Raw genomic sequence first — 15,422 nt, 5'->3', positions numbered from 1 at the left:
TTTGTGGCATACTTTCATTTGTTTCAGCTGTCCAGCTACAGAAGCAGGCTACTGCAATTAGACAGCTTACGGTATTTGCATGTTTTGTTGGTTTTAAGAGAAAGTGGTTTATGTTAAAAGAAAAAAAAAATCCCCACAATATGTTTCATTTATTTCCTGAGGACTTTCACTTACACAAGTAGGCACTAAACATTAGAAATTGAGTTTCCAGAGCACAAGAGTAAAAAACTTGAGAATTTGGCTTAGTTTCATTTAAAACAGTAAAAACTGACCTTGTAAACATTTCCATAGGAGGTAGGATACATACATTTGACAATACGTCAAATCAAAGAAAGTAAACAGTTACTTTGTGGTCCTAATAAATAATGAGCAACACAGGCATTAAATAAACACTTTTATACAAAAAAGATGTAAGTGAAAGATTAAAATAGGATTTTTAATAAATTAGAAATAGATGTAATAATTTCTTTACAACTTCAGTCTTGCTTGCAAGAGTCACTGGCTCTTTCTGGTTACCCTGATTTACTGACTGAAAAGTTGTCATGGTCAGAACAATCCTGAGTAATTCACAAGCAGGACCCAATGCAAATATAGCTAATTTTTTGTGTGGAGAGCTGCTAATATCTCTAAAATGGCTGTATGTAATACTTTTCTGTTCCACCAACTTGAAGGGGATTGTCATCATAGCCTTAATGTCTGGATTTGGAAAGTAAACTTAAGACTTTGACTTAAGTTTAACTCTCTCCCAGTTAGGTTCCTCCAGCAGCGGCTCCCATGAAGACAGTGTTGATTGGTGGTAAAGATGACACCATATCTCTGCTTGGTGGGCCATGGGACTCCAAGTTTTCCTGAGAAGGGAACTGACCAGATGTTCCATACATACACTGAGATGATGTGGTTTGTATGTTTGAAGCTGTGGAAGAAAAAGGTTACCATCATTCCAAGTTTTCAATCAAATTTAACAAAAAAACCAATCCAATTTCATCTGATGGAAACCCTTATGTGCCAGGCACACCATCCAAAGGACAGGAATGTCAGCGCTTCCATACTTCACTCAATTTACCCATACTTCTGTAACTTTTCATCAGTGGCTCCTCATGCCATCAGAGAATAGGTCTACCCACGTATAAGTGAACTCTGCTAAAAATCCAGCTATAAGCCTGAAGTTTACAGCTTGCATATGATACATCTACGAAAATTGTGCAAAGCTATTTGTGTGCTATGCTCATCTTTCCACGTCTTGCACCATTCAGGTCCGTATTCACTGGTGGTACCGCTGCCACCACCTGGCACACATCAACACAGAATACAGAAGATACCTGATGGGCACAGTCTGAGTGGTGGTGCTGGATTTTCTTCCCCCTCTTTAGCATCTTTTAAAGGACTGAGCACTGAATTCTTGCAGAGCCTTAATGAGGCAAGTAATGTCTGATCTTCTGTGCAAGGTTAACAGGTAGGTAGTAGGAAGAGGTGATCTTTTGGAGAGATAAATGGTGCCCTAGTTTATATATTCCATGCAACCCTTTTTGGAATGTGAGATCAAACTCAGCTACCATTTGTTTAATGCATATACCAAAACAGATCCTTTGGGGTTAGGTAACTTCACCTAAAATTCACTGTCAGTGGGAGCTCTGCCTAATACACACAGTTGTTGAAGCATAGGACAGGAAGGGACTATATCACAAGAAGTATACATCTGGACATCCCTGACCCAGGGTTCATTCGATCTGTTTGACAGCGAGGATCCTTAAGAGCCCTTAGAAGAGCCCAGTCTATTATTAGCTCACTTAATAGTTAGAAAGTGTTTCCTGACACAAGATTTTTCTGCAATTCAGGCCAGTCCACTCCTCATGGACAATGGACCATAGTCCTCCTTACGGGAGCAAAGAGTTATTAAACCCACTGTCCTGCAATGTTAAGGAAAACACATCTTATGATACATCCTAGGTACCAAGCTATTTTATCTCTATATTGCATCTCATACACTATATATGTGAACTACAGTTTAGTACTCAGCACTTGTTAGAATACTAAAAAGTTTACAGCTCTTCCTCAGTCGTTGGCTATACTTACGCATAGGAGTCCGACAGACAATTGAAGGTGAGGAGTCTGTGTAGTATGAGCCTGTTTGTTTTCTTCCGCTGTCATCCAGGATGTTCAGTGGATCATGTATATCATTGTATGATGGCAATGACCGAATGCTGCTTACGCTGCTGATTACAGAAACATGTTGATCCACCATTGTTCCAAGTCTGTGAGATTCTGGATAACTTATATTGTTTCCATAATATCCTATTGACGGAAGATTGGAAAAAAGCAGAATGAAATTGCTGTTGAAGAGAAAGAGTAAGGTAGGAGCCTGGGACAACCTGAGACAAAAGATAATTGTTACTGGCTGAGTCCCTTGAGACTAAGGTTATTTATGTACACGTACAGCCTAGTAACATTAGTAGTAATGCAGTGACTGACCCAAAAGAGGGGCAGTAACAAGGCAGTATAAAGATCCTAAGAGTTCAGTCGTGCCTTCAGTACAGAACTGCCCTTCCATTCTAAGTTCAGAATCAAACAGCAGTCTGCAATCCGAGGCCATAAAAGATACCGTGGGGACTCTTGGCCACAGTTCAGTTCTCCCTTCTGAAATTCACAATCAGGGAAAGTATACATGGAAAGCAAATCTGCATGGTAATACATACTTACCGCACATACAAATCCATATAAAAGCAACATTTCTACAATTTCTTTCCTCCAGAAGAAGGAGGTGTTTTTTGCTGACCGTATCTCTGAAGCAGATTGTGGCAATAACTTTATGCTTGAAGTATAAGAAATAGCAGGGCCAAAGTCTCAAACTAATGCTAATACACAGTTTTATACTTCATTTCACCATCCTGATCCTGTGACTAGAATGGTCCATTATGCTGATCCTAGAGGTAAGCTACATTATGCCTGCTCTGTTTAATAGTAGATATTTTGGGGGCTTTTCAAGAGATTGCTAAATCACAGGATCATCCTGGTTCTGCTTCCTTTGTGCAAGACATGATGACGGTGCCAAAGGAAGATTAGCATAGGTGCAGCAGATGCTTTTGAGGTCAACTGAGGATTCACCAGAGGAAAATAAATCCTTAAGTAGCTTGTTAAGCTGCTTTACAATCTCTGTATGTCATCAGAGAAGTGGAAAACAGGAAGGTATAAATAAGAGCTGAAAAATATCTTCCATAGAAAAAAAAAAAATTCAAAGAAAAAGTGTTTTACTCCAGCAAGGAAAGAGAAATAGAAGGGGGAAAGAACATATATATTAATACCGTTGGAAGCATTAGTGGGATATGCTGCTCCTGGGCACGCAGACACCGAGTTGCTCAAGAAATTGAAACTCCCAGTATTCAAAAACTGCATATTGTGTGCGTCCTGAGACATGGGTGAGGGACCATAACTGGAAGGGGATCTTGCATTGTACGGTGACACAGCACAACTGTTGCTGAAGTAGTCTCTGGAGAATTGCTGTTCACTCAAAGCATTGAATCGACTGTGCTCTGCTCTGTGGTGGTAAACACCTGAAGTGGAATGAGCCTGAGTTCTGAACATAGCCTGGTAATTGGAATTGTTTCCATAGTAATTCTGATTAGTTTGTGACAAAGTCTGATAAAGAGGTTCTGAGTAGGAAGAGCACTGTGAATGTGTCGATAACACTGGACCTACACTTGGAGGTCTTACAGCCATTGGCCCCTGGTTGATAACACTTCCCCGGCTGACCATGGCTGGTGAAATGGGTGGAGTCATCAGGTGACCAGTGCTTTGAGACAGCTCCATCTGACCTGGAATAAATAAGCATTAGCCGTGATTACTGTTCATACTGCAGTACTGCTGAATATAGCAGATCTGTTAAGACACTAACCCTTTAGTGAAGTGTGCATTACCATTTCAAACCTTTACAAAGGAGGGCTCCCACCTATACAACACATGTTCTTTAATGCATGGCTTCAGGCTATGAAGCTTCCCACTTCTATTTTCTAGCTTGAAGGCTGCCTCATTCACTGGGAAATTCCAGCAGTTACCAGCCGGGTGTGCTCCAGTTGTTACTGATCATTCTCACCTTACAAGATCGCCACCAAGCCAAAAGGTACAGGATAGTTTTACCGTTGTTCCAATAGAACCTACTACTGACAGGGCTCTACAATTGCTGCCTTCTGTAAATCAGCACAGAGGGTGAGCTCGAGAAACCTTATTTACTAGAGGTTTTTATAAATGCATATGGTCATTTCTCCTACAGCAACGTGTTACTGTGGACTGAAAGACTAACAAGCAAATCGGAGAAGGAGAAACTAGAACTGATACATACCTGTCAGCTGCGTATTCTCATTGTCTTCTGTGGTGAAGGGGTTCAGACCAGAAGGCACGCCGCTGGACTGGCTAGCTGACACAGACACATAGGTTTGCTCTGCTAGACACTCATTTTTGACTGAAGTGTCACTGGGCAGAGGAGCAGCTTTGTTACGATTTGCTAGGAAGCAAGAGCTTGGTGATGCAGTAAAGGTGGCTTTGCTTGCATCTGGAAGAGTAAGTGAAAACTCTTGGTGGCTGTTATGTATGCTGATTGCACAGAAATCCACCACTAGCATACAGACAGCATATGAGCTGCCCAATTTGTTTGTCTCTTTGGTTGCTTATTTTAAAACCCAGGGAAGCCTCCATATTTTGCATGTAGCAAATGAATACAAATACTGCTTTAGTCTTGATCTTCCCAGTGGAACTGTTTGTATCACATTCTCTGACCACAGATCTACATCACAGAGTACCGGCTCCTTACTAAAGCCACCGTGGTGAAGGTATGAACCAGATTTATTCCCTTGAAGTAGATGTCAGCAAAGAAGAATTAACAACGGGAATTTTAGAAAGTTTGAATTCTGTTTTCATACTGATATCTAGAGAAAAACATTTGTTATTCTCAGTAGTTCTTCAGTTTTCTGCAGACTATTCATAAAGTCAGTGGAAGTTTTGCTATTCTTCAGCAGAAACCACGACTTCACCTAAGTATCCAAGGATAAGGCAACTGCTACATAGGACAAGTTTTTTTCCTGAAGGCTGAATTAGAAAGGGCAGCATCTACTGTCAGACAAATTCTATGGAAGTTTCTTGCAGCAAACTGTAGACTTAAAGTAACAACAACCAAAAGTTCCGGATTGACTGCTGGTGCTAGTATTAATAAAAAATAATTCAGCAGCACCCAGTCAAGTTTCACAGGATTTTTAGGGATTAATTTGGACCAGAATTTGATCCAAATCAATCTTCATTCATTTTATAGCAAAGGACCTGCAGCATATAACTTCAAACTGTCTAACCTTGAAGAAGCCTAGTAGATGGAAAATGTTAAGGATACTGTTTTAAATTCATTTTGTTTCTCTTCCACATAGTAATACTTCAGCCAGATGCTAAACAGGGCTCCAAACTTGTGTTCCAACCTTGCAGGGATATTTGCATTTTGGAAACATTTAATGCATTCCTAGTTATGAATGTTAGGAAACTCAGGGTGCTTTAAAAAGAAAGAAAGGTGTAATTACTTATTTATTCTTTGGCAGAAAAACTGGACTAGGAATTCCTGCCCTTTCTGCTACCTATACCTCTTTTCATACTTCAGCTTGTGGCCCTTCTGATGTACCTACAAGTGTCTGTTGCATCCAAGATCATTTCAGTGTTCACATTCCCACAAAATATTATTAAGTGAACTATGGCAGGAAGGTGGGAATGAATTGCTGAGTGAATGGTCACAAGCTTTGCAGATGAGTTTGACAATGTTGCATATAACTACATTTTCAAGAGAAGACAGTAAACCTGCTTCTGTTTAAAGTTAAACCAGTATGTCAATTTCTAAAAACACATGAGCACATTCAAAACAACCAAGCTCTAGTTACCTAAATTCTTCATGTATTTGTCCAGTAGATTCTGGAGTTCTTGTTCTTTGTCATTGTTGAACTGTGTCTCCATGGCGAGCAGGATGTACTCATCTAGTAGCATGCGGATCAAATGAAAAGAACCTTTCGGAGGAGAGAGAGAGTAGCTGAGTTATCTTTGTGACCATCTCTCACCACTCTACAAGAAGCAGTGAAACAAACAAATAATTGTGGACTTTAAATGACCTGGCAAGACCAACATGGAATAGTGCCTGACTTCTAGCTCTAATCTCTCTTTGCACTGGCCCACCTAGCTCAATTGTTTACTGTCCTGTAGGCTATTTGACCACTAATTACATCAAAGAAAAATACTGATGAAAGTGAGACATGCTTTATACTTGAAGAGGGCACATAGTGGAGCTAGATAAGGCCGAAGTCTGCCAGAATGCCTCTGCTCTACTTCTGTTTGCCTTGTGCTAAATAACCAGACAATAACTGGTGAAGTCTTTGACCTTATTTCAAGGATATATCACATTAAACACATGTGTCTCCTTACAGCCGTTTCAAATACCCTCTGATTTTTAAGTAACAATGTACCTATGACTAAACTTAGGAAATTATACACTAGATTTAAAGTGAGTTTCACTTTGTGTACCAGCTTCTATTTTATAAAAGGTTCTTCCTGAGAATGTAAACATTCTGAAGATGGACATATGAACCTTAATTTTTAAAAGCCATAAACACACTTGAACTGACTGTCTGCTGATCCCAGAATTAAATTAATGGTGACCTCCTAAATTCCTTTTATTTTATGAAAACATACCATGCATAAGAACTTCCATACAACAGTAATTTTTTACCAAACTGATACACATGTAAAACTAATCATTTAAATCTTCTCTCTCCTATAATGAGATATGCAGTTACAATTCCATTGTCATATCAAACCAAACAGACCTTCTAGCTCTTAAATGGCAAAGCAACGTCAAACAGAAATTAAAAAGTAAAATACCTTCAAAAAATGAACATTGGGATACAGGTCACCAACAAAATGTTGCTAGCATTTACTGTGAATGTTAATTTGAGAAACACGTTACACAGCATTTGTGGCTTTGATCAAAGAATCTTTAAAATAGGACAGGTTCCTCTGCTCAGGAAATGGTGGAAAGCTGGTAAGTGCTAGCACAGATGTACAAAATATGAGTGTGTTAAGAAAGCCCAGGTACCAAAACTTGATGCGTTGTTTAGAGTTAGGTTATGCATCACTCGAGCACCAAAAAAACTCCATTTGAGCAGGAAGTCTTGAGCTCTTTTCTTTAATGACCTCCCATTTTGCTTGCTTGCCTGAAAGAGAATAGTAAAATACTTAATAAGTATGTTAACTTGCTTTCTGCACACAGAAGAGAAGAAAGGAGATATGAATATGCTTGAGAGTTCAAGGAGTCCTTGACTCAGGCAGGGTGCTGCCTGATTCAAACTGTCATCATAATGTGTGTCCTAAAGTGATGAAGAAAAGCAGCATTCACCCTTTTCAGTGCAACCAGAGTAGAGCTCTGACCATGTTAGATGAAGCAAACTGCTTACTGCTACAGCTGTGCTGTGGCCTGAAGAGATATCATTTACCTCATATTCTAATATTAAAGGTACCAAATTGTTCTGTAAATATACAGGTGTACAGAGCAGAAAGAAAGAAAAAAAAAACACCCACCCTCTGGCACTGTTATTCCACATAAACAGGGAAAAGATATTAGTCTTTGTACTTTAATGTAATCTGTGCAATACTGGCCAGACTTCCTCTTACAAAATGGTTTATTTCCTGTCATAAGATTGAGGCTTTCAATGCTGCTCATTTCATACCACTGCTTTGCTCTGGCAGTGATTTGTTTGCGTGGTAAGGTATGCCCTGTTGCTTTCTCAAACAGCAAGCAGAAAGAATCTGTTGTGTGAGTTTGACAGTAACCACAATTTAGCAAGAACAGAAGGCAGAGAGCAACAGAAGGATTACATGTTCTGTAAATTATTAGCTTCAGCTTAGTTGACCTAGCCTCATATTAGGACCTGTTGGTATTTCTCACCCTTAACTACAGGACAACAACGCTAGGAATCGTACCTGTTAACTTTAATAATACAGTATCACATAGAAGATGCTGAATGGGGGAGTGCTTCACCTTTTCTGCCTCGCTTGTTTATCAGGAATTGTCTTCTGAAACTGTGGAATCGATTTCAGACCATAACCATTCTGCTTTAAAATAAGTTGTGATTTCTCAGCTTCAGTGGGACTTTTGTGTCTAGGTGTGTATGAGGACTTGGTTTGGTTCTGCTGCCCTGAATCATCCAAAGCTCCTCACTGTGCTGCTCACATATGACAGAAAATGTTAGGAAACTCTGAGTGCTTTAAAAAGAAAGAAATCATCACTATCTTCATTGATATTTGGGAAAACGGGTGAAGAAAGGTAAAATGACATGCCCATGGTTATTCTGTAAGTGGCAGAGTCACTCTTCTGCAAGCCAGTCAAAACTAACTGCACTGTCTCCTTCTCTTGCATCCATATATATTGAGATGCTCCCTAAAATTACGGTTAAGATACTGCATTTCCAGATAGAACAAGACCGGATGAGAAGACCAGTGTTCAGCTACTAGCAAGCAATGTGTAACATTTTATTCTGCTAGTTTACATTCATTACAGTCACAAACTGGGTAAAGATCTCGTGAGCTATAACTCAGAACTCAATTATTTTGTTCTGCGCTATAGTGTAATCATTCCTGTATAATTACATGCATATAAAATATTTGTGATCATAGAGCATCTTGTAAATCGGGGCTGTGTGTGGGGTGATATGTGTGTGTGTGTATCCCATCAAAACCATCAATTACTCCATTAAGAACCTTATAAAGCTACAAAACTGTATCTTCCATCCTGTTCTGTAGAAATCCTTCTACAGGTTAGCTACTTCTGAATCCATCCGCTACACTAACTTACACCACATACAGTACCGTCCAAATAGCAGGAAAGAAAGAATTGCTTCTTTAAGGAACAACTTTTGCTCACCTTACTCACTGAACAATACCCCCGTGATTCTGCACACACAGACAGATAAGATGGATGGGTTTCTTTCACGTACAGTTTATGACAGCACTGACTGTAATGTTTTTAATCAAGATACTTATTAGTTTGTCACACTTAAAAGATGGCTCAACAGCACTCCACATGATTAACTAGAACTAATGGCACTGGAACCTTTCACACCAAATTAAGAACTCCCCTGTTACAATAAGATGGGAGCAGAGATGATAATCCCATGGGGGAAACCAATGGGATGGCATAAGTAAGGGACTGTGTAAGGAGTAAGGGGAGTAGGATTTAATCTTGAGTCAGGCAGAACATTTGAAAGGTACCTTGATAACCCTTTGCTCAACCACAGTATCCAACCATTCAATAAATGATTCCACAGTGGCATTCTTCTTTAGAAGGTCCTTCAGTTCTTGGAACACTGTAATAGAGTCATCTACCATATAAAAAGGAGAACATATCATTGCACACTATTCTGAATGTGAGAAAAAGCCACTCACCAGCCATATGACAATATTGTAGCATGGAAAGGAAAAGCAAAGAATTAGAGCAGTGAAGAAATAAAGCATTTCCCCAGCAGAGCAAGCAGACACACATCCATCACATATACATGTTTTAATTACTTAATCATTACAATGATTCAGGTTGTAAATCAATGAAAATTTGCAAGAAACTAAAAGCAAAAAACAATTCTGATATTTTCTGTTCCTTTTAAGATTCAGTCTTGAAAACCTTGCTGTTACTAAGTTTAGTAGTAAAGCTTTATCTGTAATGTGGCAGATTTGTAAACATCTTAGGTTTCCCTTATACTTTACAAATTTCTCAAAATATAATGTAAAGCTAACTTCCTCAATTCCTAATTTTAAAAAAAGGCCTGAATGACAGGTTATTTCTCTTCTAATTTTCTTTTTTTAACTAGTGTGAGAGAAGACAAAGAACAAATAAAAAACAATTACACAAGGAGTAGGAAATGGGCAACTCAAATGAAAATGTGAATGGGATTGTGAACCATTACAGAGAATAAATGTTCATGATAAAAGTAGTAATATTTAGAGGACAACACACTGTTATTTCTTTCAGCTCTCCAAACTCTGATCAAATGGTTCCTATAACAGAAATTATATTTTTAATAGAGAAAATGGCTAATTCTTTTTTCAGCAACAGGTATGTATATGTAAATGAACACCCTCAAAATCTGTACTTTATTTCACTGTATTCTGTGTATGAAAATAGTTGTTATGCTTTATAGATATGAATTTTTTTAAAGATAACTTTCAGGGGGAAAAAATATTCATACCAAAAGCAAAGTAAACTAGCTCAAATATCCATTAAATTAAGCCATGTTGATACAGAATTTTTGAGACATCTTTCAAGAATTGATTGGTGCCAATATTCCCATATGATTAGGACAAAACTTCAGAAGAGATTTTATTACACCTAGCAACTGACATGTAAATGATTTTTTCAGCGACCATTTAAAGTCATTTAGCTGGGATGACTTCCCAGCACAAGCTTCTGTTCTTGTAGGAGGACATGCTAGGGAAACCGGTTGGTTTTCTTAAACTACGGAAGTTAACACTGAGACTGATTAGAGAATGCAGTGTCTATGTGTGCCTTTTCTCAGTCTATCTCCAAGTCGACTGGTGCGGCATGGCACGAAAGAGTGAGTTACTTTTAATGTTACAAATATATCACCATGGACTTACATTCACTGTAGACCTCCCCATCAGAGTCTGTGCTCCCTGAGACTGCAAGGAGTGCCTGAGAGCCAATACTATTCAAATCAACTTTTTCAATATCCGACACCATGGAATTCACCACGTGCTGATCAAAAAGGGCTGGCCGAGCAATCTGTGAGAGAAGGCAAGGTAAAATACTGAATGTGTTTTAACCACAGCTGGTAACTAAGCACCACACAGCTGCTCACTCGCTCCCCACCCTGCCATGAGATGGGGGAGAGAACTGGAAAAGCAAGAAAACTCGTGGGTTGAGATAAAAGTAGTTTAACAATTTTTTTTTAAGAAGTGGTAGCAGTAGTAGTAGTAGTAAGGGAAAGGGGAAAAAATAATGAAGGGAAAGATACAACCCAGGACAGACACGTGATACAAACAAAACCAATTGCTCACCACCAACAAACCGACGCGCAGCCAGTACCCAAGAAACAGCCTCCCCACCAACCTCCTCACTAGTTTTATTGCTGGACATGATGTCATATGGTACGGAATATGCCTTTGGTCAGTTGGGGTCAGCTGTCCCAGCTATTTCCCCTGCCAGCTTCTTGTGCACCTCCAACCTACTCGCTGGCAGGGTGGTATGAGAAGCAGAAAAGGCCTTGACTGTGTAAATAATGAATTTTTGCTCAGCAATAATGAAAACATCCCTGAATTATCAACAGTTTCCAGCACAAATCCAAAAGCATAGCCTCATACTAGCTACTGTGAAGAAAATTAACCCCACCCAAGCCAAAACCAGCACAGACCTACACCTGAAGATCACCTGAATAACTCACAGAAGAATCACATTCTGTTTAATTTTCTTATCATGGCTGGGCTTTTCATAGATCAGATGAGATAATGTTTCCCACTCATTAGACTTCTACTGCTTTTCTAATGTGCCTTCCTATCAGATCATCTTCATGATTTCACCCACATGCTACTCCTGTCTTAATATTTATGAAAGAGAAAACTAAATGATTATGAATATATGGTGCATCTACAGTTACTCACGAGGACTACCATCTCAAGACACAAGCTGTTATCACTTAAATTCCCCAGAAGGCATTTTATCCTTTTGTATAATCTACCAAACCATGACACGGAAGTGCCTCCTAATTGCAGATACCTGTATCCTGTCAACACAGCCTTGGAGCCCTCAGGTACCTGTCACTCACATGTTCCCCTTTCAGTCAAAACCCAAAAAGAAATAAGCTCTCCAAAGAACATCATGGACAAGACTGAGAAACTTTGCTAGGCATGAAGGATCATCTGATGTTTTCCCATTTGGAACTAAAACAAATACTGATATATTTCACTTCATCATTGGATTGCCAAAAGTTCCCATGATAGTAGTTTATTACAACCATGGTCTTTTCTCTCTTTTCTCCTACAAAAGTTTGAAGTTTTGGTCACATCTATTTATGGCTGCTTTAACATAGTTAAAACTACAAGTTGTAAGTCTTCCGTGGCTGATGTTGAACCTTGAAAAAATAATGCATTATATCTCAGAGCCAACAAGGTGCACTGAACATAACTGACAATTTTTTGATGTATCGTCTTATTCTGTTTACCTGTGCTAGGTGTAGGAATGATGTCTGTCGTTTCAGGGAGGAAACAAATCTTCGTGCAATAGGCAGTTTCTTATCTGTTAGGTTTTCTGGCAGATTTTCCAAAGAGGAAATAACCCACTGTTCCCAGTTTTTTGCAAAATTTCTTATATCTGCCAGTAAACTATAGGAAAAAATGGGTTTTAGAGAAACATCAATAAAAATTATTTTGCATTAGTTCAAATAACTGCATTTCAATCTATAGCTAACACACTCCTGGACATATCTGTGAATTATTCCTCAGGTGTCATCAAAAGGAAACAGGAAATGACCAGTCAGCAAAAGGCTAAAATGGTCTATATATTGATCTGTACCTCCTCTGAGAAAAACTGTAAGCCATCTGCAAATTGAAATAAATTGAAAAACAGTGGCTTTCAGAATAAAGCATAAGAAACACAAGAACTGTTAGATACCTGAAGCTAAAGGCCTTAGTCAGACATAAAATCCCAAACAAGATGCACTTCAATGGAAAGGAAAGATGAGAGGATTCAGAGGTAATTTGTAATAATTCTCTTATTAATGTCTTGTTGAGAAAATGATTAGATATTATGGTGATGTCTAGGATACAAAACCGAAAAGTATTCTGAAAACCAACTATTTTTCCTTAAACAACACAAATACATTTGTTTCTTTTTTTCTCTTCTAGGGCTTTAGTGTAGAAGAAATCTATTTCAAAATATCCAACAAGCCAGTAAAATGGGACATTGAAATACTGTGTAGTATTTTAAGGCTATTATATAGCTGTCCTCAGAGCTGACAGTGTTTTCCCATATATACTCTACTGTTCTAAAAATGAACATAAACATTGTGAGAAAAATCCTTTAGGATATAGAATTTATGCTGTTTACCTGAAATATGCCTAACAATCAGAATTAGCATTATTATTATTAAATACCTACCTTTCTGGCATTTCTTGCATTGTTGCAGGGATAAGTACATCTGTAAGGACCTTCAAAAAGGTAACAGAAAATGATATCAAGCTTCCACTGGCCATTTATTCATTCATGTTCATCTTGTCTGCTTAGATTGCAAAGTGATAAGGGCAGGAAATCTATACAGAATAAAGCCATTCAACCTATTGTCTGGATATTTATACACCTAGATTTCTCCCATCACTATTAGATAGGAACTTATGAGATATTTATATCACTAGATAGCTCCCATTCTTAATGTATGCCCACATGTCAGTAAAATAAGACAGTGCTATCACTCATGTCTTACAGAAAGGAAATCAGAGAGATGCATAAACACTCTGTCTTTTTTATCATCACTGTGAGTTTCAGTAAAGCAGATACTGAAGTATCTCCTAAGTCCTCGGGTGCTATTAGCCACTTTACTCTTCTTTTTGCCATATCGGATGTGGCACTGAAGGTGTTCAGAATTTAGGACAAATCCCCTATAGCTAAGCATGGTGTGAAACTGTTTTGGCAAAAAAAATGTGCCATCTGGCAAGGCTTCTGGGAAACATTATGGCAGAGGGCAAAGTTGTTAGCCTACATCCCAAAAATCTGTTTCCACTACTAAGGTAAATGGTTTGATAACACAACAAAATACCTCCTCCCTTCTGCCAGCTGTGCTGTCAAGAGTACCTAACATGATTATAAGCAACAAAAAGTGAGAAACAAAGAAAAGGAACAACAGTGAATTTATGAAATTTTGAGAAATCCTCTTATTCAATTTATAATTTAGTGCTCCTGCAGTATTTCCTCTTCTGTCACATTAAATATTTATTACAAACAAAGTTAATATTGGATCTGTTGAGACAGCATGTTTAAAGCAGGAAAAGCCTCATAAACTCAAGGTATAATATAACCTTTACAGGTAAATGAAGCTTAATAGCTCATCTCCAGGGTGGTAATTATGATCTTTGATGCTAATCACCTTCACGTCTGTCTTTCTTACTTTATAGCTTGATATACTTCTAAGAAATACGTAGTTTTGTCTTTTCTGGATTTTTCCCCCCATGTTTTTGTACAGTAAAGAATGATGAATAGATGACAATATGGCACTCATGCTGAAACAGCTCCAAGTGTCTACTTTGACTGCTTGGTGTTTACTGTTATCCCAATAGTTATTTCCTCCCATCGATACCTGGTTGTGTAATGTGTTAAGAGAGAGGATGACAATCCTTTTCTGTTTACATACCATGTTCTATCAGAGGAACTTAAAGTATTTGCAGCTATTAATTCATGATCCGATTGGATTTTCCAAATTAAAACTCAGGAAACTTTGGTGGCATTACTTTATTTTTTACCCAGCACTCTATGCTTAATCCTGACCTTGCAATACTCTTTGTTTTCACTTGTTTCAACTATTTGTGTGATCATGCTATGAACTAAATCAAAGAACTCGTATGTCACAAGAACTGCAAATGTTCCATAGATTTTTTTTTAAACCCAAACCAGTTCAGAGTGCAGCAGTTTTCTGATACCTCGAGCAGCATAAGAACAGAAATGAAGTGTAGCAGGCAGGAGAGGCAGGAACACCTTAACCCAGTATTGTTCGAGTTTTGTAACATGAAACCATGGCCTGACATAACCTGTAAGTAGCAGATTCCCATGTGGAATCACCTCACTCATCTGCCACAGACACTCTTTGCTGGCAGAAATTGCAATAACCTTTTAAGTAAAAACAAGGTTTCAGTTTCATCCAGGCTTAACTTACTCAGCCTTGTCAGCAAAGCATTTCCTTTAGCTACACTCAAACAAGTAGGTCAGGATTTCACCATTAGTGTGCTGCCTGTGGTCACACATCAAGTGTGCAGCAGAGCTGAGACTGGAGTTCAGCTTTTACATGTGCCAGTATTATGCTCTTGATTTTAATGGAATCCTTGCTGATTTACATACGTAAGAGGCAGAAAGCAGTCATGGCATCCTGTTATTCTAATGTCAACACTATTTTTACACAAGCAAAAGCTGTAACGTGATTAAGACTATATATGTAGCTAAATGCTTACCTTATACAGTATCGAGTCACAAACACAGAAGATGTCAACAATGATGGGATTTTCAAGCAAGGGAAGAAGATGGTCAGGCATTCCTTGCCAAAAATGCAGTAAGAAATGCTGAATCTAAAGGAGTAGGAACCAGATTCATGAAAATAAATAATGCTTTCTTGGCTCCCTGTGCATATATACCAAGAATGTGT

At 38.4% G+C, this 15,422-nt stretch overlaps 1 protein-coding gene across 1 annotated transcript in view; it reads right to left on the bottom strand.

Annotated features, from left to right (window-relative positions):
• Positions 1 to 381: 381 nt before the first annotated feature.
• The window catches only part of RFX6 (regulatory factor X6), a 36,213-nt gene continuing 21,172 nt past the window's right edge, over positions 382 to 15,422 (bottom strand). Inside the window, exons 9-19 of the mRNA XM_037392271.1 lie at positions 15,232 to 15,345; positions 13,175 to 13,224; positions 12,240 to 12,399; positions 10,660 to 10,804; positions 9,280 to 9,389; positions 7,109 to 7,226; positions 5,904 to 6,026; positions 4,334 to 4,543; positions 3,300 to 3,809; positions 2,074 to 2,292; positions 382 to 913 (exon numbers count right to left, since the gene is read on the bottom strand). Coding sequence (XP_037248168.1) covers positions 750 to 913; positions 2,074 to 2,292; positions 3,300 to 3,809; positions 4,334 to 4,543; positions 5,904 to 6,026; positions 7,109 to 7,226; positions 9,280 to 9,389; positions 10,660 to 10,804; positions 12,240 to 12,399; positions 13,175 to 13,224; positions 15,232 to 15,345 — 1,923 coding nt within the window. The 3' untranslated portion in view covers positions 382 to 749. The remainder of the gene's footprint in view (positions 914 to 2,073; positions 2,293 to 3,299; positions 3,810 to 4,333; positions 4,544 to 5,903; positions 6,027 to 7,108; positions 7,227 to 9,279; positions 9,390 to 10,659; positions 10,805 to 12,239; positions 12,400 to 13,174; positions 13,225 to 15,231; positions 15,346 to 15,422) is intronic.

Source organism: Falco rusticolus, chromosome 6 (genome assembly GCF_015220075.1).
Source record: "Falco rusticolus isolate bFalRus1 chromosome 6, bFalRus1.pri, whole genome shotgun sequence".
NCBI classification, from domain to species: domain Eukaryota; kingdom Metazoa; phylum Chordata; class Aves; order Falconiformes; family Falconidae; genus Falco; species Falco rusticolus.
The sequence above is the reverse complement of the archived record's forward strand: the minus strand, read 5'-3'. Positions and strand labels throughout refer to the sequence as shown.